Genomic DNA, 26,273 nt, shown 5'->3' with positions numbered 1-26,273 from the left:
TCTCCTCAGATGGCTGACCTCCTGTCCTCTTCTTCTCCTCAGATGGCTGACCTCCTGTCCTCTTCTTCTCCTCAGATGGCTGACCTCCTGTCCTCTCTTCTTCTCCTCAGATGGCTGACCTCCTGTCCTCTTCTTCTCTTCAGATGGCTGACCTCCTGTCCTCTTCTCTCCTCAGATGGCTGATCTCCTGTCCTCTTCTCTCCTCAGATGGCTGACCTCCTGTCCTCTTCTCTCCTCAGATGGCTGACCTCCTGTCCTCTTCTTCTCCTCAGATGGCTGACCTCCTGTCCTCTTCTTCTCTCCTCAGATGGCTGACCTCCTGTCCTCTTCCTCTCTCCTCAGATGGCTGACCTCCTGTCCTCTTCTTCTCTCCTCAGATGGCTGACCTCCTGTCCTCTTCTCTCCTCAGATGGCTGACCTCCTGTCCTCTTCTTCTCCTCAGATGGCTGACCTCCTGTCCTCTTCTCCTCAGATATCTGACCTCCTGTCCTCTTCTTCTCTCCTCAGATGGCTGACCTCCTGACCTCTTCTCTCCTCAGATGGCTGACCTCCTGTCCTCTCTTCTTCTCCTCAGATGGCTGACCTCCTGTCCTCTTCTTCTCTCCTCAGATGGCTGACCTCCTGTCCTCTTCTTATCCTCAGATGGCTGACCTCCTGTCCTCTTCTCTCCTCAGATGGCTGACCTCCTGTCCTCTCTTCTTCTCCTCAGATGGCTGACCTCCTGTCCTCTCTTCTTCTCCTCAGATGGCTGACCTCCTGTCCTCTTCTTCTCCTCAGATGGCTGACCTCCTGTCCTCTTCTCTCCTCAGATATCTGACCTCCTGTCCTCTTCTTCTCCTCAGATGGCTGACCTCCTGTCCTCTCTTCTTCTCCTCAGATGGCTGACCTCCTGTCCTCTTCGTCTCCTCAGATGGCTGACCTCCTGTCCTCTTCTTCTCTCCTCAGATGGCTGACCTCCAGCTGCTGAAGCTAGATGAGCTGGACTGTCTGATACGGGGCGTCCTCTACATAGACTCAGTGGTGTCCAATCCTTCAGAGTGTTACTACTATGAGAACCCTACAGACCCTGAACACTGTGTCCAGAAACCCTTCACACTGGAGAACCCTTACCCTCTGCTGCTGGTCAACATCGGCTCTGGCGTCAGCATCCTGGCCGTCTACTCCAAGAACAACTACAAACGAGTAACTGGGACCAGGTAATGTTAGCATACGGTCACGTTGTGGTCAAGCCTTTTGGCCACTGTCACCTGTGTCTATTAACCACATTCGAACCCGAAAAGACGTACATTTGGATTCTATTTCTATTTCTTTCTGTGATTTAATTTCCTGTTTTACAACATGTAGCCTAGGTGATTAAAGAGAAGCACTTCCTTCCAGAGGTGTTTTTCTCTACGTGTTGAAATGGGACCAAGTTGTACCTTGAACCTGTGAAATGGTTTAGCGTTTTGAACTGAGTTTGTTCTGTATTAGCCTGACTTGAATTAGCCTGACTTGAATTAGCCTGACTTGAATTAGCCTGACTTGAATTAGCCTGACTTGAATTAGCCTGACTTGAATTAGCCTGACTTGAATTATAGGTCGTTGCCAATAAAACGTTACAATAAGGAGCACAGCGTTCGATTTGGCTGCTGGAGGGGCAGATGGCTGCCTTGGCATTGGTTTATAATGGCGCCAGAGGGGGGGGATGGCTGCCTTTTTACGGCCCCCTAACCAACTGTGCTTCTTCGAATAGTATGTAACTTATTTTGTACCTAATGTTGCTGCTGCCGTCTTCTGTGACCGAAAAGAGCTTCTGGATATCAGATCAGCAATTACTCATCTCGAACTGGACAAAGATGTTTTCTTTAATGAGTCTGACGTGAAGGATATACTGCTTCTCCGAGACCAGGCCCAAATCCCCGTCATTCGTGTGAAGATAAGACGTGGGAAATAAACTGGATTATCGTTCGAGACTATCCTACTGACGGGACATTAAAAACTGTAATATCTTATGTTTCACCGAGTCGTAGCTGAACGACGACGTGGATAATATTAATTTGGCTGTGTTTTCTGTGGATCGACAGAACCGGTACGTCTGGTAAGACAAGGGGTGGTGGTCGGTCTGTATCTATTTGTCAATAAAAGCTGGTTTGCGATGTCTAATATTAAGGAAGTCTCGAGGTATTACTCGCCTGAGGTAGAGTACCTCATGATAAGCTGTAGACCACACTATCTACCTAGAGAGTTCTATCTATTTACCACCACAAACCGATGATGGTATTAACTTAACTTCATATGGGTACCTGGGACGGTAGCGTCCCACCTGGCCAACATCCAGTGAAATTGCAGAGCGCGAAATTCAAAAATACTCAATTCAAATATTTAACATTCTTGAAAATATATGTGTTATCCTGTCTAGGACCGGGGTGCCGCTAGCGGCACACCTCCCACATCCCACTGAAAAGGCAGAGCACGAAATTCCCCAAAAAATATTTTTTTAAAATATTTAACTTTCACACATTAACAAGTCCAATACAGCTAATGAAAGACACAGATCGTGTGAATCCAGCCAACATGTCCGATTTTTTAAATGTTTTACAGGGAAGACACAATATGTAAATATGTAAATCTATTAGCTAAATACATTAGCATAAGACACCATCTTTTCTTTGTCCACCAACACCAGTAGCTATCACCAATTCGGCTAAACTAAGATATTGATAGCCACTAACCAAGAAAAAACCTCATCAGATGACAGTCTGATAACATATTTATGGTATAGGATAGGTTTTGTTAGAAAAATGTGCATATTTCAGGTAGATATCATAGTTTACAATTGCACCCACCGTCACAAATGGACTAGAATAAATACATAGAGCAACGTGTTTACCTAATTACTAATCATCAAACATTTCGTAAAAATACACAGCATACACTAATCGAAAGACACAGATCCTGTGAATACAGACAATATTTCAGATTTTCTAAGTGTCTTACAGCGAAAACACAATAAATCGTTATATTAGCATAGCACATGTGCAAACATTACCCCAGCATTGATTCTAGCCAAAGTGAGCGATAACGTAAACATCGCCAAAATATATTAATTTTTTCACTAACCTTCTCAGAATTCTTCAGATGACACTCCTGTAACATCATATTACAACATACATATACAGTTTGTTCGAAAATGTGCATATTTAGCCACCAAAATCATGGTTAGACAATGAGAAAAGTAGCCCAGCTGGTCAGAAAATGTCGTGCGCCATATTAGACAGTGATCTAGTCGTATACATAAATACTCATAAACGTGACTAAAAAATATAGGGTGGACAGCGATTGATAGACAATTTAATTCTTAATACAATCGCTGATTTACATTTTTTAAATTATCCTTACTTTTCAATACAGTTTGCGCCAAGCGAAGCTACGTCTAACAAGATGGCGTCATAAGCGATTAACATTTTTCGACAGAAACACGATTTATCATAATAAATTGTTCCTACTTTGAGCTGTTCTTCCATCAGAATCTTGGGCAAAGAATCCTTTCTTGGGTCTAATCGTCTTTTGGTCGAAAGCTGTCCTCTTGCCATGTGGAAATGCCCACTGCGTTCGGCATGAACTGGAAACGTGCCCGGCGCTTCAAAGTGTCTCAGAAATAAATGTCCCAAAATCGCACTAAACGGATATAAATTGCTATAAAACGGTTTAAATTAACTACCTTATGATGTTTTTAACTCCTATAACGAGTACAAACATGACCGGAGAAATATCACTGGCTACACTAATGCTTGGAAAAAGAGCAGGTCGGTGTCCACCGCGCATCTGGAAAAGAGTTCCTACCTACACTTTTTTTTGTTTTATAGGGGCTGTGATTGCGCAATCGACACCATTCAAAGCGTCATCACGTAAAGGCATCCAGGGGAAGACGTAAGCAGTGTCTGTATACTCATAGCAATAACAGTGGCCTTTAAACTGACTCCAGATCAGGGGCCAAAATGTGTGAAATCTGACTCCATGTCAGGGAAATTGCTGTAGAATGAGTTCTGTTCCACTCAGAGACAAAATTTCAACGGCTATAGAAACTAGAGACTGTTTTCTATCCAATAATAATAATAATATGCATATTGTACGATCAAGAATTTAGTAGGAAGCCGTTTAAAAATTACACGATTTCCAGAAATAGTGACAACAGCACCCCCTAGCCTCAACAGGTTTTAAACATCAAAATAAAGCTTAACTTCTTGTTAATCCAGCCGCCGTGTCAGATTTCAAAAAGGCTTTACGGCGAAAGCAAACCATGCGATTATCTGAGGACAGCGCTCAGCACACAAAACATTACGAACAGTTACCAGCCAAGTATATTAGTCACGAAAGTCAGAAATAGCAATAAAATGAATCACTTACCTTTGATGATCTTCGTATGGTTGCACTCACAAGACTCCATGTTACACAAATGTTTGTTTTGTTCGACAAAGTCCCTCTTCATATCCAGAAACATCCATTTTGTTCGCGCGTTTTGTTCAGTAATCGAATGGCTCAAATGCGGTCACAAGAAGCAGGAGAAAATTCCAAATAGTATCCGTAAAGTTCGTAGAAACATGTCAAATGATGTTTATAATCAATCCTCAGGTTGTTTTTAGCCTAAATAATCAATATTATTTCAACCGGACAAAATCTTCGTCAATATAAAAGGAAAACAAGAAAGGCGTGCTCTCGGTCACGTGCATTAACCAGCTCTGAGGACATCCCAGGGTCCACTCACTCAATGTTGTCATTCTCCCTCATTTTTCAGAATAAAAGCCTGAAACAATGTCTAAAGACTGTTCACAACTAGTGGAAGCCATAGGGAACGGGATCTGGGTCCGATCCCTTTAAATGGTGGATAGGCTTTCATTGGAAAAACAGCCAATTTTCAAAGTAATTGCACTTCCTGGATGGATTTTCTTCAGTTTTTTGCCTGCCATTTTCAGTTCTGTTATACTCACAGACATTATTTTAACAGTTTTAGAAACGTTGGTGTGTTTTCTATCCAATCTACAAATTATATGCATATCCTAGCTTCTGGGCCTGAGTAGCAGGCAGTTTACTTTGGGCGCGCTTTTCATCCGGAGGTGAAAATAGTGCCCCCTACCCTAGTGAAGTTAAATCCATTTTACCTTATTTCTACCAGCATGGCACATGTGCAACCAAAGGAGAAAAAAACTCTAGACCACCTTTACTCCACACAGAGACGTGCACAAAGCTCTCCCTCGCCCTCCATTTGGCAAATCTGACCCTAATTCTATCCTCCTGATTCCTGCTTACAAGCAAAAACTAAAGCAGGAAGTACCAGTGGCTCGCTCAATACGGAAGTGTTCAGATGACACGGATGCTATGCTACAGGACTGTTTTGCTAGCACAGACTGGACTATGTTCCAGGATTCATCCAATGGCATCGAGCTAAAGGCTAGAGCTGCTTTCAAGGAGCGGAACACGAATCCGGACGCTTATAAGAAATCCCTCTATGCTCTCAGACAAACCATCAAACAGGCAAAGCGTCATTACAGGACTAAGATTGAATCCTACTACACCGGCTCTGACGCTCGTCGGATGTCGCAGGGCTTGTAAACTATTATTTACATTTACATTTACATTTAAGTCATTTACCAGACGCTCTTATCCAGAGCGACTTACAAATTGGAAAGTTCATACATATTCATCCTGGTCCCCCCGTGGGGAATGAACCCACAACCCTGGCGTTGCAAGCGCCATGCTCTACCAGCTGAGCCACACGGGACCTGCGGGACCTATTATGGACTACAAAGGGAAACCCAGACGCAAGCCTACCAGATGAGCTAAATGCCTTTTGTACTCACTTTGAGGCAAGCAACACTGAACCATGCATGAGAGCAGCAGCTGTTCTTGACGACTGTGTGATCACGCTCTCCGTAGCCGATGTGAGCAAGACCTTTAACACATGTAAACATTCATTAGGCCACGAGGCCAGACGGATTTACCAGGACATGTACTCAGAGCATGCGCAGACCAACTGGCAAGTGTCTTCACTGACATTTTCAACTTCTCCCTGACCGAGTCAGTAATACCTGTTTCAAGCAGACCACCATAGTCCCTGTGCCCAGAAAAGCGAAGGTAACCTAACTAAATGACCACCGCCCCATAGCACTCACGTCGGTAGCCATGAAGTGCTTTGAAAGGCAGGTCATGGCTCACATCAACACCATCGTCCCGGGAACCCTAGACCGACTCCTATTCGCATACCGCCCCAACAGATCCACAGATGGCGTAATCACACTCCACACTGCCCTTTCCCATCTGGACAAAAGGAACACCTATGTGAGAAGGCTATTCATTGACTACAGCTCAGCGTTCAACACCATAGTGCCCTCAAAGCTCATCACTAAGCTAAGGACCCTGGGACTAAACACCTCCCTCTGCAACTGGATCCTGGACTTCCTGACGGGCTGCCCCCAGGTGGTAAGGGTAGGCAACAACACATCCTGCCTGTACTCTTCCCCCCCCCCTGCATGGCCAAGCACGACTCCCAACACCATCATTAAGTTTGCTGACGACACAACAGTGGTAGGCCTGATCACCGACAACGATGAGACGGCCTATAGGAAGGAGGCCCGGAGCACTGCCAGGACAACAACCTCTCCCTCAACGTGAGGATGACAAATGAGCTGATCGTGGACTACAGGAAACGGAGGGCCGAACACGCCGCCATTTACATCGACGGGGCTCTAGTGGAACGGGTCGAGAGTTTCAAGTTCCTTGGTGTCCACATCACCAACCAACTATCATGGTCCAAGCACACCAAGACAGTCGTGAAGAGGGCACGACACCACCTTTTCCCCCTCAGGAGACTGAACAGATTTGTCATGGGTCTCCAGATACTCAAAGTTCTACAGCCGCACCATCGAGAGCATCCTGACCGGTTGCATCACCGTCTGGTATTGCATCACCGGTATGGTAACGCATACGGCCCAATACAACACTGGGGCCAAGCTTCCTGCCACCCAGGACCTACACTACCATTCAAAAGTTTGGTGTCACTTAGATATTACCTTGTTTTTGAAAGAAAAGCTACTTTTTTTGTCCTTTTAAAGTACATCGAATTGATCAGAAATTGCTAAGAAGCTTAAGATCTGGTACAAAGCTGTGTACTACTCCCTTCACAGAACAGCGCAAACTGTCTCTAACCAGAATAGAAAGATGAGTGGGAGGCCCCGGTGCACAACTGAGCATGCGGACAAGTGCATTAGAGTGTCTAGTTTGAGAAACAGACGCTTCACAAGTACTCAACTGGCAGCTTCATTAAATAGTACCCGCAAAACACCAGTTTCAACGTCAACATTTAAGAGCCGACTCCGGGATGCTGGCCTTCCTTTATTATCCTCAAATCGGGCAAAGAAGGTGTTTAGTTTGTCTGGAAGTGTGACATCGGTGTCCGTGACGTGGCAGGATTTCTTTTTTTGTAGTCCGTGATTTCCTGCATATATTTTAGAGGCTATTTATACAGAAAATTGGTATATAAGCCATATAAACTATTTTTCTAATTATAGAACAATATTTGGCGGTGACAGTAATTCTATAACAACATTTCTGATACATCACATGCCTTACTTTTGTTTTCCTGCATTAGTAAAAACAGGAAATGCATCACGTATGCCTCTACTGCCATTCATTCCAATTTACTCGTTTTGGATTTCTCCGTTACCAAGATGGCTGCCATTTGGCCCTGTTTTTGAACTTTGAGGGTTTATGACATATCCCCTCTAGTAATTTAATAGAGGCGGCAGGTAGCCTAGTGATTAGAGCGTTGGGCCGCCAGTAACCTAAAGGTTACCAGATTGAATCTCCGAGCTGACAAGGTAAAAATCTGTCGTTTTGCCCCTGAACAAGGCAGTTAACCCATTGTTCTTAGGCCGTCATTGAAAATAAGAATTTGTTCTTAACTGACTTGCGTAGTTTAAGTAAATAAGGTTAAAAAAATAAAGAGGATCTCTGATTATCTGTTAGCTTTTCCTCCACTGACTGATGGTTGTCCTAGCCTGAAATCCAGAATCTGTTTTGTGCTTACTTTCCACTCCGTGTTCTGACAAGGAATGGTTTAGCTAGAATTCCAGACTGGTACCCAGGCTATAGTTGCTCCCCTTGCCTCTGTTTGTTGTCCTTGGTGGGTTCCCGGTCTGGCACATGACCACTCAGGCCTGTCTGTCATAATGGTCCTGTGTGCTGTCATAATGGTCCTGTGTGCTGTCATAATGGTCCTGTGTGCTGCATGGCTAGAGGCAGGAGGGGACACGGAGCTGTATCCCCTAGATTCTGATCTTAGTACATTTGAATTTCCATCACCATTCGTTAAGGTTAGGATTTGGGAGAGGGGAAGCTGATCCTAGATCTGTACCTAGGCGGAAACGTCCCCCCCCGGAACCTAGGAAGGAGGAGCCTGGAACATTTGGAGTGATTTTTTAAAAAGAATATGGTGGTAGGTTACTACAGGTTATAACCGTGTCCTGTGTTTCCCCATGCAGTCTGGGTGGAGGGACATTCCTGGGGCTGTGCTGTTTACTGACTGGCTGCTCCAGCTTCGAGGAGGCTCTGGAGATGGCGTCGCAGGGGGAGAGCTCACACGTTGATAAGCTAGTGAGGGACATCTACGGCGGGGACTACGAGCGCTTCGGCCTCCCCGGCTGGGCTGTGGCCTCCAGGTAAACCGTTAGCATTAGCCGGAGTGTATTCATCAGTCCACACAGTAGCAACATTAGCCGGAGTGTATTCATCAGTCCACACAGTAGCAACATTAGCCGGAGTTTATTCATCAGTCCACACAGTAGCAACATTACCCGGAGTGTATTCATCAATCCACACAGTAGCAACATTACCCGGAGTGTATTCATCAGTGCACACAGTAGCAACATTAGCCGGAGTGTATTCATCAGTCCACACAGTAGCAACATTAGCCGGAGTTTATTCATCAGTCCACACAGTAGCAACATTACCCGGAGTGTATTCATCAGTCCACACAGTAGCAACAGGTAGCCTAGCGGTTAAAGAGCATTGGGCCAGTAAGGGAAAGGTTGCTGGTTCTGATCCAACTAACTGAAAAATATGTCTGTGCCGTTGAGCAATTCACTTAACCCTAATTGCTCTTGTAAGTCGCTCTGGACATGGTGTATTTCTGTCTTGTAGTTTTGGGAACATGATGTATTTCTGTCTTGTAGTTTTGGGAACATGATGTATTTCTGTCTTGTAGTTTTGGGAACATGATGTATTTCTGTCTTGTAGTTTTGGGAACATGGTGTATTTCTGTCTTGTAGTTTTGGGAACATGGTGTATTTCTGTCTTGTAGTTTTGGGAACATGATGTATTTCTGTCTTGTAGTTTTGGGAACATGGTGTATTTCTGTCTTGTAGTTTTGGGAACATGATGTATTTCTGTCTTGTAGGTTTGGGAACATGATGTATTTCTGTCTTGTAGTTTTGGGAACATGATGTATTTCTGTCTTGTAGTTTTGGGAACATGATGTATTTCTGTCTTGTAGTTTTGGGAACATGATGTATTTCTGTCTTGTAGTTTTGGGAACATGATGTATTTCTGTCTTGTAGTTTTGGGAACATGGTGTATTTCTGTCTTGTAGTTTTGGGAACATGGTGTATTTCTGTCTTGTAGTTTTGGGAACATGGTGTGTTTCTGTCTTGTAGTTTTGGGAACATGATGTATTTCTGTCTTGTAGTTTTGGGAACATGGTGTATTTCTGTCTTGTAGTTTTGGGAACATGGTGTATTTCTGTCTTGTAGTTTTGGGAACATGGTGTATTTCTGTCTTGTAGTTTTGGGAACATGATGTATTTCTGTCTTGTAGGTTTGGGAACATGATGTATTTCTGTCTTGTAGTTTTGGGAACATGATGTATTTCTGTCTTGTAGTTTTGGGAACATGATGTATTTCTGTCTTGTAGTTTTGGGAACATGATGTATTTCTGTCTTGTAGTTTTGGGAACATGATGTATTTCTGTCTTGTAGTTTTGGGAACATGATGTATTTCTGTCTTGTAGTTTTGGGAACATGATGTATTTCTGTCTTGTAGTTTTGGGAACATGATGTATTTCTGTCTTGTAGTTTTGGGAACATGATGTATTTCTGTCTTGTAGTTTTGGGAACATGATGTATTTCTGTCTTGTAGTTTTGGGAACATGATGTATTTCTGTCTTGTAGTTTTGGGAACATGGTGTGTAAAGAGAAGCGGGAGTCCATCTCTAAAGAGGACCTAGCCAGAGCCACCCTGGTCTCCATCACCAACAACATCGGCTCCATCACCAGGATGGTTGCGCTCAACGAGGTACGTCACTACGTCATGGCACCCTATTCCCTATATAGTGCATCACCAGGGCCCTGGTCAATAGTAGTGCACTATATCTAAACTGCCGTAGTGTATTTGTACAATTTGAAATTGTGAATAAATATAGCGATTTATAAATATAGGAAATAGGCTGCCGTTTCAGACAGGAAATAGGCTGCCGTTTCAGACAGGAAATAGGCTGCCGTTTCAGACAGGAAATAGGCTGCCGTTTCAGACAGGAAATAGGCTGCCGTTTCAGACAGGAAATAGGCTGCCGTTTCAGACAGGAAATAGGCTGCCGTTTCAGACAGGAAATAGGCTGCCGTTTCAGACAGGAAATAGGCTGCCGTTTCAGACAGGAAATATGTTCAGGATGTTCAGGGGGGGCTGGATGTTCAGGGGGCGCTGGTTGTTCAGGGGGCGCTGGTTGTTCAGGGGGGCGCTGGATGTTCAGGGGGGATGTTCAGGGGGGGCTGGATGTTCAGGGGGGCTGGATGTTCAAGGGGGCGCTGGATGTTCAGGGGGGATGTTCAGGGGGGGCTGGATGTTCAGGGGCGCTGGATGTTCAGGGGGGATGTTCAGGGGGGGCTGGATGTTCAGGGGGGATGTTCAGGGGGGGCTGGATGTTCAGGGGCGCTGGATGTTCAGGGGAGATGTTCAGGGGGGGCTGGATGTTCAGGGGCGCTGGATGTTCAGTGGGGATGTTCAGTGGGGCGCTGGTTGTTCAGGGGGGATGTTCAGTGGGGCGCTGGTTGTTCAGGGGGGATGTTCAGTGGGGCGCTGGTTGTTCAGGGGGGATGTTCAGTGGGGCGCTGGTTGTTCAGTGGGGCGCTGGTTGTTCAGGGGGGATGTTCAGTGGGGCGCTGGTTGTTCAGTGGGGCGCTGGTTGTTCAGGGGGGATGTTCAGTGGGGCGCTGGTTGTTCAGGGGGGATGTTCAGTGGGGCGCTGGTTGTTCAGTGGGGCGCTGGTTGTTCAGGGGGGGTTGTTCAGGGGGCGCTGGTTGTTCAGGGGGGCGCTGGATGTTCAGGGGGGGATGTTCAGTGGGGCGCTGGTTGTTCAGTGGGGCGCTGGTTGTTCAGTGGGGCGCTGGTTGTTCAGTGGGGCGCTGGTTGTTCAGTGGGGCGCTGGTTGTTCAGTGGGGCGCTGGTTGTTCAGTGGGGCGCTGGTTGTTCAGTGGGGCGCTGGTTGTTCAGTGGGGCGCTGGTTGTTCAGGGGGGGATGTTCAGGGGGGGCTGGATGTTCTCTCTTTGCCTTCAGCCTCTTTATGATGCTGCCTTGTGGAATCTGGATCAAGCAGCATTGTACAGGGCTATGAAGGCACTGGGCTCTGCTTCAGCCAGTCTGCATTGAAACTTTTTTTATTTTTCAGGTCTGTTGTCATTGATTTTGAGAAATTAAACTGAATCTTAAAATATTTATATGAATATCAGGTTGAAATGACCCATTTTGTAATCATCCGTTTTACAACCCATGAGGCGGTAAGAAAAAAAGGCGTTCCTGTTGACCTTTACCCCCCCCCCCCCCATGTTTGGTGTTTCTGTTCAGAACATTGAGAGGGTGGTGTTCGTAGGAAACTTCCTGAGGGTGAACACCCTGTCCATGAAGCTGCTGTCCTACGCCATGGACTACTGGTCTAAAGGCCAGCTGAAAGCCCTGTTCCTCAGACACGAGGTAAGACTGTCTACTGGGCTGAAAGCCCTGTTCCTCAGACACGAGGTAAGACTGTCTACTGGGCTGAAAGCCCTGTTCCTCAGACACGAGGTAAGACTGTCTACTGGGCTGAAAGCCCTGTTCCTCAGACACGAGGTAAGACTGTCTACTGGTCTGAAAGCCCTGTTCCTCAGACACGAGGTAAGACTGTCTACTGGTCTGAAAGCCCTGTTCCTCAGACACGAGGTAAGACTGTCTACTGGGCTGAAAGCCCTGTTCCTCAGACACGAGGTAAGACTGTCTACTGGTCTGAAAGCCCTGTTCCTCAGACACGAGGTAAGACTGTCTACTGGTCTGAAAGCCCTGTTCCTCAGACACGAGGTAAGACTGTCTACTGGTCTGAAAGCCCTGTTCCTCAGACACGAGGTAAGACTGTCTACTGGGCTGAAAGCCCTGTTCCTCAGACACGAGGTAAGACTGTCTACTGGGCTGAAAGCCCTGTTCCTCAGACACGAGGTAAGACTGTCTACTGGTCTGAAAGCCCTGTTCTTCAGACACGAGGTAAGACTGTCTACTGGTCTGAAAGCCCTGTTCCTCAGACACGAGGTAAGACTGTCTACTGGTCTGAAAGCCCTGTTCCTCAGACACGAGGTAAGACTGTCTACTGGTCTGAAAGCCCTGTTCCTCAGACACGAGGTAAGGTAATCAGTCAACCTGAAGTAAAGCCCTAGTGATGGAGTAGAATAATATTTTTTAAATTCCCTTGACGATGTATCTGCTTGGTTCAGTCTGTACAGTACCTATTCACACATCTTGACTTTTTCCACATTTTTGTTAAGTTACAAGGTGATTTAATAATCATTTATACACAAAATACTCTGTCAAAGGTGAAGAAAAATTTGAACATTTGTAAAACAATGTAAAATGTAACACTAATATCTTGATTACATCAGTATTCAACCCCCTGCGTCAATACATTTTAGAATCACTTTTGGCAGCAACTAAAGCTGTGAGTTTTTCTGGGTAAATCTCTTAAGAGCTTTGCACACCTGGATTGTACAATATTAGCACATTTATTATTTAAAAAATTGGTTCTTGATCATTGCTTGACAGCCATTTTCAAGTCTTGACATATATTTTCAAGCTGATTTTAAGTCAAAACTGTAACTCGGCCACTCAGGAACATTCAATGTCGTCTTGGTAAGCAACTCCAGTGTATATTTGGCCTTGTGTTTTAGGTTATTGTCCTGCTGAAAGCTGAATTTCTCTCCTGATGTCTGGTTTTCCTCCAGGATTTTGACTGTGCTTAGCTCTATACCGTCTCTTTTTATCCTAAAAAAAACTCCCCAATCCTTGCCGGCGACAAGGATACCCATAACATAATCAATAAAATGTATTTATAAAGCCCTTTTTACATCAGCAGATGTCACAAAGTGCTTACACAGAAACCCAGCCTTAAACTCCAAAGAAGTGTAGAAGCACGGTGGCTTGGGAAAAACTCCCTTGAAAGGCAGGAATCTAGGAAGAAACCTATAGAGGAACCAAGCTCTGAGGGGTGGCCAGTCCTCTATTGGCTGTGCCGGGTGGAGATTTATAAGACTACAGTGTTCTTCAAGATGTTCAAACGTTCACAGAGGACCAGCAGGGTCCAATAATAATCAGTGGTTGTAGAGGGTGCAACAGGTCAGCACCTCAGGACTAAATGTCAGTTGGCTTTTCATAGCAGCAACCACTATGTTTGAAAATATTGAGTGGTACGAAGTGATGTGTTGTTTTTGATTTGCCCCAAACATAACGCTTTATATTCAGGACACAAAGTACATTTCTTTGCCAAATGTTTTACTTTCGTGTCCGTCTTGTTGCAAAAAGGATGCATGTTTTAGAATGTGTTGTATTCTGTCCAGGTTTCCTTTTCTCTCTGTCAATTAGGTTAGTATTGTGTAACTACAATGTTGTTGATCCATCCTCAGTTTTCTCTCTTATCACAGCCTTTAACTCTGTTTTTAAAATTACAATTGGCCTCATGATGAAATCCCAGAGCGGTTTCCTTCCTCTCCGGTAACTGAGTTAGGAAGGACACCTGTATCTTTTGTAGTGACTGGGTGTATTGATACAATTAATAACTTCACCATACTCAACACTTATTGCAGACAGTCCATGCCACTTATTATGTGACTTGTTAAGCACATTTGTACTCATTTAGGCTCCTTGCCATAACAAAGGGGTTGAATACTTATTGACTCAAGACATTTCAGGTTTTCATTTTTTATTAATTTGTATTAAAAAAAAAAATCTACAAACATAATTCCACTTTGACATTATGGGGTATTGTGAGACAAAATCTCAATTGAATCCATTTTAAATTCCATCTGTAACAACAACATGTAGAAGAAGTCCAGGGGTGTGAAGACTTTCTGAAGGCCACTGTAGATAAACATACTGGAAAATGTACATCAAACACCATGGGAAGAGGGACTAAAGTAACAGAGTAAGACCAGGTTAAGCTCTTCCTAGATCAATCCTTGAGACAAAGTAAAGCTCTTCCCAGATCAATCCTTGAGACAAAGTAAAGCTCTTCCCAGATCAATCCTTGAGACAAAGTAAAGCTCTTCCCAGATCAATCCTTGAGACAAAGTAAAGCTCTTCCCAGATCAATCCTTGAGACAAAGTAAAGCTCTTCCTAGATCAATCCTTGAGACAAAGTAAAGCTCTTCCCAGATCAATCCTTGAGACAAAGTAAAGCTCTTCCCAGATCAATCCTTGAGACAAAGTAAAGCTCTTCCTAGATCAATCCTTGAGACAAAGTAAAGCTCTTCCCAGATCAATCCTTGAGACAAAGTAAAGCTCTTCCTAGATCAATCCTTGAGACAAAGTAAAGCTCTTCCCAGATCAATCCTTGAGACAAAGTAAAGCTCTTCCCAGATCAATCCTTGAGACAAAGTAAAGCTCTTCCCAGATCAATCCTTGAGACAAAGTAAAGTGATGGAACAGAATAGCATGTCCTCTTGACCACTGTATATCTGCTCAGTTTGTAAATCAAACACCGCGAGAAGGTGAGAGATCTGCAGTAAACTAAAATAACATGATTGGTGTTTTTTGTTGTTGTTGTCAGGGCTACTTCGGATCAGTCGGGGCTTTGCTGGAGCTCCTGGATCCATCCTGATTGCTACGGTGGCCCTGAAGGTCAAACTAGCACTTAAGACCCACGGACTGCTCTTACCCAAAGCCAGACTCGCACTTAGACTTAAGCTCTTAAACCAAAGACCGTCCGTCCATCAGGACTACACCTTGATACTTTTATCCTCCTCACTCCATTGGTGCGGTGTGCTAGCATGTACAAGTAGCCAGATAGGTAACCTGTGCAGTAGCTAGATAGGTAGGTAGACTGTATAGTAGACAGGTAACCTGTAGGGTAGCTAGATTGGTAGGTAGCCTGTACAGTAGCTAGATAGGTAGGTAGACTGTATAGTAGACAGGTAGCCTGTACAGTAGCTAGATAGGTAGGTAGACTGTATAGTAGACAGGTAGCCTGTACAGTAGCTAGATAGGTAGGTAGACTGTATAGTAGACAGGTAGCCTGTAGGGTAGCTAGATTGGTAGCCTGTAGGGTAGCTAGATTGGTAGCCTGTACAGTAGCTAGATAGGTAGGTAGACTGTATAGTAGACAGGTAGCCTGTACAGTAGCTAGATAGGTAGGTAGACTGTATAGTAGACAGGTAGCCTGTAGGGTAGCTAGATTGGTAGCCTGTAGGGTAGCTAGATTGGTAGCCTGTACAGTAGCTAGATAGGTAGGTAGACTGTATAGTAGACAGGTAGCCTGTACAGTAGCTAGATAGGTAGGTAGACTGTATAGTAGACAGGTAGCCTGTACAGTAGCTAGATAGGTAGGTAGACTGTATAGTAGCTAGATTGGTAGACTGTATAGTAGACAGATTGGTAGACTGTATAGTAGACAGGTAGCCTGTACAGTAGCCAGGTAGGTAGCCTGTATAGTAGACAGGTAGCCTGGTCCGTCTGCATACGTTTGACAGGAATATGAATCGCTCCAGGAACGCCACCACTGTTGCCTTACTGTTTGGCATGTTTAATGTAATTGCTTGATTGCTCTGTCACCATCAGCAGCCAATGGCTCGGCTCTAATGTTGACCTCCATAGAAGGGTCTGGCTGAGGCCCAATGGGCATTCTCCTGGCACTAGCGTCAGGGTTAATGCCAGTCAATACAGGAAGCACACCGACGTTCCAATTCTCTTCAATGCTTTTCAATCAGGAAAATATGGAATATGGTTTACTTTCTGAATTGTAATGGAATTGATCTCAACCCTGATTAACTGTTTCGTTAACTTTCTTTTATTTTATTTATTTTTACTACTGTTTACTGTAACATTTTTCAGCTCAGCTGCAAAGTAATTGTTACATATTGATGAAAGAGGTGTTGATTGATATCTGATGACAAATGGAATATTTGGGGGGGGGTCTGTTTTGGACATGTTATTCTATGTTCACCTTCAATGAACTGTTACCAATGAACCTGACTCTTATTCAACTTTACATGATAGTTAAACATTTAGTCTTTATACTGCCTTGAGTCTCTCTGTCTGTCTGTCTGTCTGTCTGTCTGTCTGTCTGTCTCTGTCTGTCTGTCTCTGTCTGTCTGTCTGTCTCTCTTTCTCCGTCTCTCTCTTTCTCTGTCTCTCTCTTTCTCTGTCTCTCTCTTTCTCTGTCTGTCTGTGTCTGTCTCTCTGTCTGTCTGTCTCTCTCTGTCTCGTCTGTCTCTTTCTCTCTCTCTCTCTGTCTCTCTCTCTCTTTCTCTGTCTGTCTCTCTTTCTCTGTCTGTCTCTGTCTCTCTCTGTCTCTTTCTCTCTCTCCGTCTGTCTCTTTCTCTCTCTCTGTCTACAATACTAGTTTCAACTGTTCTCATTATTAGGCCTACTTTAACTACCTTTATTCAGATCACCATGCCAACAGGTATTCTTCCTGGAGTCCGTACACATAACTAAAAATACATTACAGTTTACATTAAGACACGGTAGTAGGCAACACTTTCAGGGATCTGGATCTGCTGTATTTGTATAGGGGTTTTAAAGGGGAGTCCCGGGTCAGACTCCCCCTTTTGCCTCCCGAACATCCTGAATTCTTGGAGGAATTGAAACGTTGCTTAATTGGTATCAAGGGACTTTAACGTGTGGCAGGAAAAACATTCTCTACACCATTACACCACCGCCACCAGCCTGTAATCATATACATGCTTTAGTCCTATCCCAAAGGCAAGTAACGTACACAAGTTGTTCGTGTTCAGTCTCATCAAATCAGCTCTATGGTTTTTTTCTGTTTTGTGTTATGGTGCAGCGTAATTGTTTTACATGATACTAGTGCTTCACATTCAGCTCAATACATTCTGTTAAGTGCCTGGTATGTTGTAGTCTAGGAAAGGTAGAAATGCAGACAATCCTATGAAGACATGCTTTTTGAAACCAGACCTGTCTTTGACTCCATACACCAAGTTCTCTATTTGTTGGTGATGTATAATGTTTAAAAAAAAAAAAAAAAAATGTTATTACTAAATTTTTGTAATAAATATATTTTGTGTCATATAAATTATTTGATTGTCATTTTCTGAGGTGATGCTTATTTATTTAATAATATGAAATTCTAAAATGAACACGTCTGGTAAACAGGTCAGGGTACCAGCTACTCCACTATCTGGGACAAGTTAACACGTCTAGTGTAACAGGTCAGGGTTCCAGCTACTCCACTATCTGGGACAAGTTAACACGTCTGGTGTAACAGGTCAGGGTTCCAGCTACTCCACTATCTGGGACAAGTTAACACGTCTAGTGTAACAGGTCAGGGTTCCAGCTACTCCACTATCTGGGACAAGTTAACACGTCTGGTGTAACAGGTCAGGGTTCCAGCTACTCCACTATCTGGGACAAGTTAACACGTCTGGTGTAACAGGTCAGGGTTCCAGCTACTCCACTATCCGGGACAAGTTAACACGTCTGGTGTAACAGGTCAGGGTTCCAGCTACTCCACTATCTGGGACAAGTTAACACGTCTGGTGTAACAGGTCAGGGTTCCAGCTACTCCACTCTGGGACAAGTTAACACGTCTGGTGTAACAGGTCAGGGTTCCAGCTACTCCACTATCCGGGACAAGTTAACACGTCTGGTGTAACAGGTCAGGGTTCCAGCTACTCCACTATCTGGGACAAGTTAACACGTCTGGTGTAACAGGTCAGGGTTCCAGCTACTCCACTATCCGGGACAAGTTAACACGTCTAGTGTAACAGGTCAGGGTTCCAGCTACTCCACTATCTGGGACAAGTTAACACGTCTGGTAAACAGGTCAGGGTACCAGCTACTCCACTATCTGGGACAAGTTAACACGTCTGGTGTAACAGGTCAGGGTTCCAGCTACTCCACTATCTGGGACAAGTTAACACGTCTGGTGTAACAGGTCAGGGTTCCAGCTACTCCACTATCCGGGACAAGTTAACACGTCTAGTGTAACAGGTCAGGGTTCCAGCTACTCCACTATCTGGGACAAGTTAACACGTCTGGTGTAACAGGTCAGGGTTCCAGCTACTCCACTATCCGGGACAAGTTAACACGTCTAGTGTAACAGGTCAGGGTTCCAGCTACTCCACTATCCGGGACAAGTTAACATGTCTGGTGTAACAGGTCAGGGTTCCAGCTACTCCACTCTGGGACAAGTTAACACGTCTAGTGTAACAGGTCAGGGTTCCAGCTACTCCACTATCCGGGACAAGTTAACACGTCTAGTGTAACAGGTCAGGGTTCCAGCTACTCCACTATCCGGGACAAGTTAACACGTCTGGTGTAACAGGTCAGGGTTCCAGCTACTCCACTATCCGGGACAAGTTAACACGTCTAGTGTAACAGGTCAGGGTTCCAGCTACTCCACTATCTGGGACAAGTTAACACGTCTGGTAAACAGGTCAGGGTACCAGCTACTCCACTATCTGGGACAAGTTAACACGTCTGGTGTAACAGGTCAGGGTTCCAGCTACTCCACTATCCGGGACAAGTTAACACGTCTGGTAAACAGGTCAGGGTACCAGCTACTCCACTATCTGGGACAAGTTAACACGTCTGGTGTAACAGGTCAGGGTTCCAGCTACTCCACTATCTGGGACAAGTTAACACGTCTAGTGTAACAGGTCAGGGTTCCAGCTACTCCACTATCTGGGACAAGTTAACACGTCTGGTGTAACAGGTCAGGGTTCCAGCTACTCCACTATCCGGGACAAGTTAACATGTCTGGTGTAACAGGTCAGGGTTCCAGCTACTCCACTATCCGGGACAAGTTAACATGTCTGGTGTAACAGGTCAGGGTTCCAGCTACTCCACTATCTGGGACAAGTTAACACGTCTAGTGTAACAGGTCAGGGTTCCAGCTACTCCACTATCCGGGACAAGTTAACACGTCTGGTGTAACAGGTCAGGGTTCCTGCTACTCCACTATCTGGGACAAGTAAACAGGTCAGGGTTCCAGCTACTCCACTATCTGGGACAAGTTAACACGTCTGGTGTAACAGGTCAGGGTTCCAGCTACTCCACTATCCGGGACAAGTTAACACGTCTAGTGTAACAGGTCAGGGTTCCAGCTACTCCACTATCTGGGACAAGTTAACACGTCTAGTGTAACAGGTCAGGGTTCCAGCTACTCCACTATCCGGGACAAGTTAACACGTCTGGTGTAACAGGTCAGGGTTCCAGCTACTCCACTATCTGGGACAAGTTAACACGTCTGGTAAACAGGTCAGGGTACCAGCTACTCCACTATCCGGGACAAGTTAACACGTCTAGTGTAACAGGTCAGGGTTCCAGCTACTCCACTCTGGGACAAGTTAACACGTCTAGTGTAACAGGTCAGGGTTCCAGCTACTCCACTATCCGGGACAAGTTAACACGTCTAGTGTAACAGGTCAGGGTTCCAGCTACTCCACTATCCGGGACAAGTTAACACGTCTGGTGTAACAGGTCAGGGTTCCAGCTACTCCACTATCCGGGACAAGTTAACACGTCTAGTGTAACAGGTCAGGGTTCCAGCTACTCCACTATCTGGGACAAGTTAACACGTCTGGTAAACAGGTCAGGGTACCAGCTACTCCACTATCTGGGACAAGTTAACACGTCTGGTGTAACAGGTCAGGGTTCCAGCTACTCCACTATCCGGGACAAGTTAACACGTCTGGTAAACAGGTCAGGGTACCAGCTACTCCACTATCTGGGACAAGTTAACACGTCTGGTGTAACAGGTCAGGGTTCCAGCTACTCCACTATCTGGGACAAGTTAACACGTCTAGTGTAACAGGTCAGGGTTCCAGCTACTCCACTATCTGGGACAAGTTAACACGTCTAGTGTAACAGGTCAGGGTTCCAGCTACTCCACTATCCGGGACAAGTTAACATGTCTGGTGTAACAGGTCAGGGTTCCAGCTACTCCACTATCCGGGACAAGTTAACATGTCTGGTGTAACAGGTCAGGGTTCCAGCTACTCCACTATCTGGGACAAGTTAACACGTCTAGTGTAACAGGTCAGGGTTCCAGCTACTCCACTATCCGGGACAAGTTAACACGTCTGGTGTAACAGGTCAGGGTTCCTGCTACTCCACTATCTGGGACAAGTAAACAGGTCAGGGTTCCAGCTACTCCACTATCTGGGACAAGTTAACACGTCTGGTGTAACAGGTCAGGGTTCCAGCTACTCCACTATCCGGGACAAGTTAACACGTCTAGTGTAACAGGTCAGGGTTCCAGCTACTCCACTATCTGGGACAAGTTAACACGTCTAGTGTAACAGGTCAGGGTTCCAGCTACTCCACTATCCGGGACAAGTTAACACGTCTGGTGTAACAGGTCAGGGTTCCAGCTACTCCACTATCTGGGACAAGTTAACACGTCTGGTGTAACAGGTCAGGGTTCCAGCTACTCCACTATCCGGGACAAGTTAACACGTCTGGTGTAACAGGTCAGGGTTCCAGCTACTCCACTATCCGGGACAAGTTAACATGTCTGGTGTAACAGGTCAGGGTTCCAGCTACTCCACTATTGTGGACAAGTTAACACGTCTAGTGTAACAGGTCAGGGTTCCAGCTACTCCACTATCCGGGACAAGTTAACACGTCTGGTAAACAGGTCAGGGTACCAGCTACTCCACTATTGTGGAACCATAAGCATTTTTACTTGACCCTTTTGGAAATGCACCCCTCCAGACCTATCTACTGTACATCACATATAATGTCAGTTATCCCATATTAAAGACTCCAATAAAGGACCGTTTCAAATCTGTAGTCAGCAAAACTGCAGTACAGCTACTCAACTATCGATGTTATGTATTAGAAGTATCTTTTATTGTACCATTTTCTAAATGCACCCCTGCAAACCTACTAACATAGCGTTGAGTCGCAAACATGTGATTAACGTGGGGGGGGAAATTACAGGACCGTTTCAAATAGGTAGTCAGCAAACTCAATGGTCTAATAAAGTACAACTACACCACGATCGATGTTCTACAGCGGTGGATGGGTTGACACGGGATTTTGCGTTTGCAGGATAGGTTGACTGCAGTGATAAATCCTGTATGGAAATGCACCGTTACGGAATCACGCCTGAAAGAGGCAGTCTGTTTTCAGGAAAATCCGTCCCCCTTTTTAAAGTCGTGCAGAATCCCACGAGTCAGCTTCACCTCTCCCTGACTCCTCCCCCTCTCTCTCTCAGCTCCGTCTCCCCCCCCCCCCTCTCTCTCTCATCTCCGTATCCCCCTCTCTCTATCTCAGCTCCGTCCCACCCCCCCCTCTCTCTCTCAGCTCCGTCTCCCCCCCCCCTCTCTCTCTCATCTCCGTATCCCCCTCTCTCTATCTCAGCTCCGTCCCACCCCCCCCCTCTCTCTCTCATCTCCGTATCCCCCTCTCTCTCTCTCTCTCTCATCTCCGTACCCCCCTCTCTCTCTCTCTCTGCTCCGCATCACTCACTCTCCCTCTCTCTGCTCCGCATCACTCACTCACTCTCACTCTCTCTCTCTCAGCTGTAGACTGTACAGCTGGCAATTTACAGCCCAAAGGGGTGAAAGTCGTAATTGCCTATAAGCTGTCCTCTCCTCTCTGCCCGGTAAACCGAATGGCATAAATCAAGACGAAACACTTTCACATGTTTTTATTTGGATATATTTTTTTGTCGACATTAGAGGTAATATAATTTAGTAGATTAGAGTCCACCCCTGGAACTGTCTAAAACCGTTATAAAGGCTGGACACTTTGTAACAGGTAAGTGCAAACATTTAATTTTGTTGGGTTGGGGGGGAAAAAGTCATCTGCAATGATGTGGTACCTGCTAAGATAAATCTCCTCATCCTACCTTTCCAAATAATAAATGTAATATCTAACTAACTTCTTGGAAAAAAATGGCAATGTTCAGATCTGTCCCAAAAGCTGCGCCCCCATTATCATTCTGTCCTGTCTGTCCCAAAAGCTGCTCCCATTATCATTCTGTCCTGTCTTCCTGTCTGTCCTGTCCTGAAAGCTGCGCTCCCATTATCATTCTGTCCTGTCTGTCCTGTCTGCTCCCATTATCATTCTGTCCTGTCTGTCCTGTCCTGAAAGCTGCGCTCCCATTATCATTCTGTCCTGTCTGTCCTGTCTGCTCCCATTATCATTCTCTCCTGTCTGTCCTGTCTGCTCCCATTATCATTCTGTCCTGTCTGTCCTGTCTGCTCCCATTATCATTCTGTCCTGTCTGTCCTGTCTGCTCCCATTATCATTCTGTCCTGTCTGTCCTGTCCTGAAAGCTGCGCTCCCATTATCATTCTGTCCTGTCTGTCCTGTCTGCTCCCATTATCATTCTGTCCTGTCTGTCCTGTCTGCTCCCATTATCATTCTGTCCTGTCTGTCCTGTCTGCTCCCATTATCATTCTGTCCTGTCTGTCCTGTCCTGAAAGCTGCGCTCCCATTATCATTCTGTCCTGTCTGTCCTGTCTGCTCCCATTATCATTCTGTCCTGTCTGTCCTGTCTGCTCCCATTATCATTCTGTCCTGTCTGTCCTGTCTGCTCCCATTATCATTCTGTCCTGTCTGTCCTGTCTGCTCCCATTATCATTCTGTCCTGTCTGTCCTGTCCTGAAAGCTGCGCTCCCATTATCATTCTGTCCTGTCTGTCCTGTCTGCTCCCATTATCATTCTGTCCTGTCTGTCCTGTCTGCTCCCATTATCATTCTGTCCTGTCTGTCCTGTCCTGAAAGCTGCGCTCCCATTATCATTCTGTCCTGTCTGTCCTGTCCTGAAAGCTGCGCTCCCATTATCATTCTGTCCTGTCTGTCCTGTCCTGAAAGCTGCGCTCCCATTATCATTCTGTCCTGTCTGTCCTGTCCTGAAAGCTGCGCTCCCATTATCATTCTGTCCTGTCTGCTCCCATTATCATTCTGTCCTGTCTTCCCTGTCTGTCCTGTCCAGTCTGTCCTGTCTTCCCTGTCTGTCCTGTCTGTCCTGTCTGTCCTGTCTGTCCTGTCTGTCCTGTCTGTCCTGTCCTGTCTGTCCCAAAAGCTGCGCCCATTATCAGTCTGTCCTGTCTGCCCTGTCTGTCCTGTCTGTCCTGTCTGTCCAGTCTGTCCTGTCTGTCCTGTCTGTCCTGTCCTGTCTGTCCCAAAAGCTGCGCCCATTATCAGTCTGTTCTGTCTGCCCTGTTTGTCCTGTCTGTCCTGTCTGCCCTGTCTGTCCTGTCTGTCCTGTCTGTCCTGTCTGTCCTGTCCTGTCTGTCCCAAAAGCTGCTCCCATTATCAGTCTGTCCTGTCTGTCCTGTCTGTCCTGTCTGTCCCAAAAGCTGCGCCCATTATCATTCTGTCCTGTCTGTCCTGTCTGTCCCAAAAGCTGCGCCCATTATCATTCTGTCCTGTCTGTCCTGTCTGTCCTGTCTTCCCTGTCTGTCCCAAAAGCTGCGCCCATTATCATTCTGTCCTGTCTGTCCTGTCTGTCCTGTCTGCCCTGTCTGTCCAGTCTGCCCTGTCTGTCCTGTCTGTCCTGTCCTGTCTGTCCTGTCTTCCCTGTCTGTCCTGTCTGTCCTGTCTGTCTGTCCTGTCTGTCCAGTCTTCCCTGTCTGTCTGTCCTGTCTGTCCTGTCTGTCCCAAAAGCTGCTCCCATTATCATTCTGTCCTGTCTGTCCTGTCTGTCCTGTCTGTCCTGTCTTCCCTGTCTGTCCTGTCTGTCCCAAAAGCTGTGCCCATTATCATTCTGTCCTGTCTGTCCTGTCTGCCCTGTCTGTCCTGTCTTCCCTGTCTGTCCTGTCTGTCCCAAAAGCTGTGCCCATTATCATTCTGTCCTGTCTGTCCTGTCTGTCCTGTCTGTCCTGTCTGTCCCAAAAGCTGCTCCCATTATCATTCTGTCCTGTCTGTCTGTCCTGTCTGCCCTGTCCTGTCTGTCCCAAAAGCTGCTCCCATTATCATTCTGTCCTGTCTTCCCTGTCCTGTCCTGTCTGTCCTGTCTGTCCCAAAAGCTGCTCCCATTATCATTCTGTCCTGTCTGTCCTGTCTGCCCTGTCTGTCCCAAAAGCTGCTCCCATTATCATTCTGTCCTGTCTTCCCTGTCCTGTCCTGTCTGTCCTGTCTGTCCCAAAAGCTGCTCCCATTATCATTCTGTCCTGTCTGTCCTGTCTGCCCTGTCTGTCCCAAAAGCTGCTCCCATTATCATTCTGTCCTGTCTGTCCTGTCTGCCCTGTCTGTCTGTCCTGTCTGTCCTGTCTGTCTGTCCTGTCCTGTCTTCCCTGTCTGTCCTGTCTGTCTGTCCAGTCTGTCCTGTCTGTCCTGTCTGTCCTGTCTGTCCTGTCCAGTCTGTCCTGTCCTGTCCTGTCTTCCCTGTCTGTCCAGTCTGTCCTGTCTGTCCTGTCTGTCTGTCCAGTCTGTCCTGTCCTGTCCTGTCTTCCCTGTCTGTCCAGTCTGTCCTGTCTGTCTGTCCAGTCTGTCCTGTCCTGTCCTGTCTTCCCTGTCTGTCCAGTCTGTCCTGTCTGTCTGTCCAGTCTGTCCTGTCTGTCTGTCCAGTCTGTCCAGTCTGTCCTCTCTGTCTGTCCTGTCTGTCCAGTCTGTCCTGTCTGTCTGTCCTGTCTGTCCTGTCTTCCCTGTCTGTCTGTCCTGTCTGTCCAGTCTGTCCTGTCTGTCTGTCCTGTCTGTCCAGTCTGTCCTGTCTGTCTGTCCAGTCTGTCCTGTCTGTCTGTCCTCTCTGTCCAGTCTGTCCTCTCTGTCCAGTCTGTCCTGTTTGTCCAGTCTGTCCTGTATGTCCAGTCCTGTCCTGTTTGTCCAGTCTGTCCTGTATGTCCAGTCCTGTCCAGTCTGTCCTGTATGTCCAGCCCTGTCCTGTATGTCCAGTCTGTCCAGTCCTGTCCTGTATGTCCTGTCTGTCCAGTCCTGTCCTGTATGTCCAGTCTGTCCAGTCTGTCCTGTCCAGTCTGTCCCGTCTGTCCAGTCCTGTATGTCCAGTCTGTCCTGTCTGTCCTGTCTGTCCAGTCTGTCCAGTCCTGTCCAGTCTGTCCAGTCTGTCCTGTCCAGTCTGTCCAGTCTGTCCAGTCCTGTCCTGTATGTCCTGTCTGTCCAGTCCTGTCCTGTCTGTCCAGTCTGTCCAGTCCTGTCCTGTATGTCCAGTCTGTCCAGTCCTGTCCTGTATGTCCAGTCTGTCCAGTCTGTCCTGTCTGTCCAGTCTGTCCTCTCTGTCCTGTCTGTCCTGTCTGTCCTCTCTGTCCTGTCTGTCCTCTCTGTCCTGTCTGTCCTCTCTGTCCAGTCTGTCCAGTCTGTCCTCTCTGTCCTCTCTGTCTTCTCTGTCCAGTCTGTCCTGTCTCTAACACCATCCTACTAGTGCTCTAATGCTGATGATTGAATGAACTACAGTAGTCTTTTCAGTGACTGAGGACATTGTCTCATATTAAACTGCTGTTTGCCTGTAAAGTGCCCTGGTAACTTATAGTAAAGTAGTAATCCTGTATCTTTCATGGCCTTATGTCATCCTTGTCCTGGTCGGGAGAGAGAGAGAGAGTTCAAATTCCTGATTTTTCTTACAAGAGCTATTTCCTGTCACTCAATATCTCCGTCCCAAATGCCACCCTTTCCCCTATACACTCTTTTAGGCCCTAGTCAACAGTAGTGCACTGTATAAGGAATAGGGTGCCATTTTGGGACGGAACCACTGAATGTCTGGTAGACCCAGAAAGAGAGGCCCGTCCTGTTAATATATCACTCTGGGGAGGAGGGGGGGGACAAGCAGACGGCTACACTAGAAATGGAATCCTGTGGAATGCTCTA

The 26,273-nt window shown here is 46.2% G+C and overlaps 2 protein-coding genes across 5 annotated transcripts in view; both read left to right on the top strand.

Annotated features, from left to right (window-relative positions):
* LOC129813315 (pantothenate kinase 3-like) overlaps nt 1-17,569 on the top strand; it is a 29,885-nt gene extending 12,316 nt beyond the window's left edge. Inside the window, exons 4-9 of one of the 3 annotated variants that reach the window (XR_008753151.1) lie at nt 946-1,196; nt 8,517-8,693; nt 10,199-10,322; nt 11,869-12,669; nt 15,086-15,861; nt 15,954-17,569. Coding sequence is in view for 2 of the 3 variants with exons in the window: in XM_055865660.1 (XP_055721635.1) it covers nt 946-1,196; nt 8,517-8,693; nt 10,199-10,322; nt 11,869-12,669; nt 15,086-15,136 (1,404 nt within the window). In the remaining variant the exon portion in view is untranslated. Of the gene's footprint in view, nt 1-945; nt 1,197-8,516; nt 8,694-10,198; nt 10,323-11,868; nt 12,670-15,085 lie in introns of all 3 variants that reach the window. The other 2 variants (XM_055865660.1, XM_055865661.1) reach the window with 2 other exon arrangements.
* A 4,352-nt stretch (nt 17,570-21,921) lies between these two features.
* LOC129813314 (lysyl oxidase homolog 3B) overlaps nt 21,922-26,273 on the top strand; it is a 328,772-nt gene continuing 324,420 nt past the window's right edge. Inside the window, exon 1 of one of the 2 annotated variants that reach the window (XM_055865659.1) lies at nt 21,922-22,263. The gene's annotated coding sequence lies outside the window, so the exon portion shown is untranslated. The remainder of the gene's footprint in view (nt 22,264-26,273) is intronic. The other variant, XM_055865656.1, reaches the window with a different exon arrangement.

Source organism: Salvelinus fontinalis, chromosome 16 (assembly GCF_029448725.1).
Source record: "Salvelinus fontinalis isolate EN_2023a chromosome 16, ASM2944872v1, whole genome shotgun sequence".
Lineage (NCBI taxonomy): Eukaryota > Metazoa > Chordata > Actinopteri > Salmoniformes > Salmonidae > Salvelinus > Salvelinus fontinalis.
This window is presented reverse-complemented; position numbering and strand designations above follow the sequence as displayed.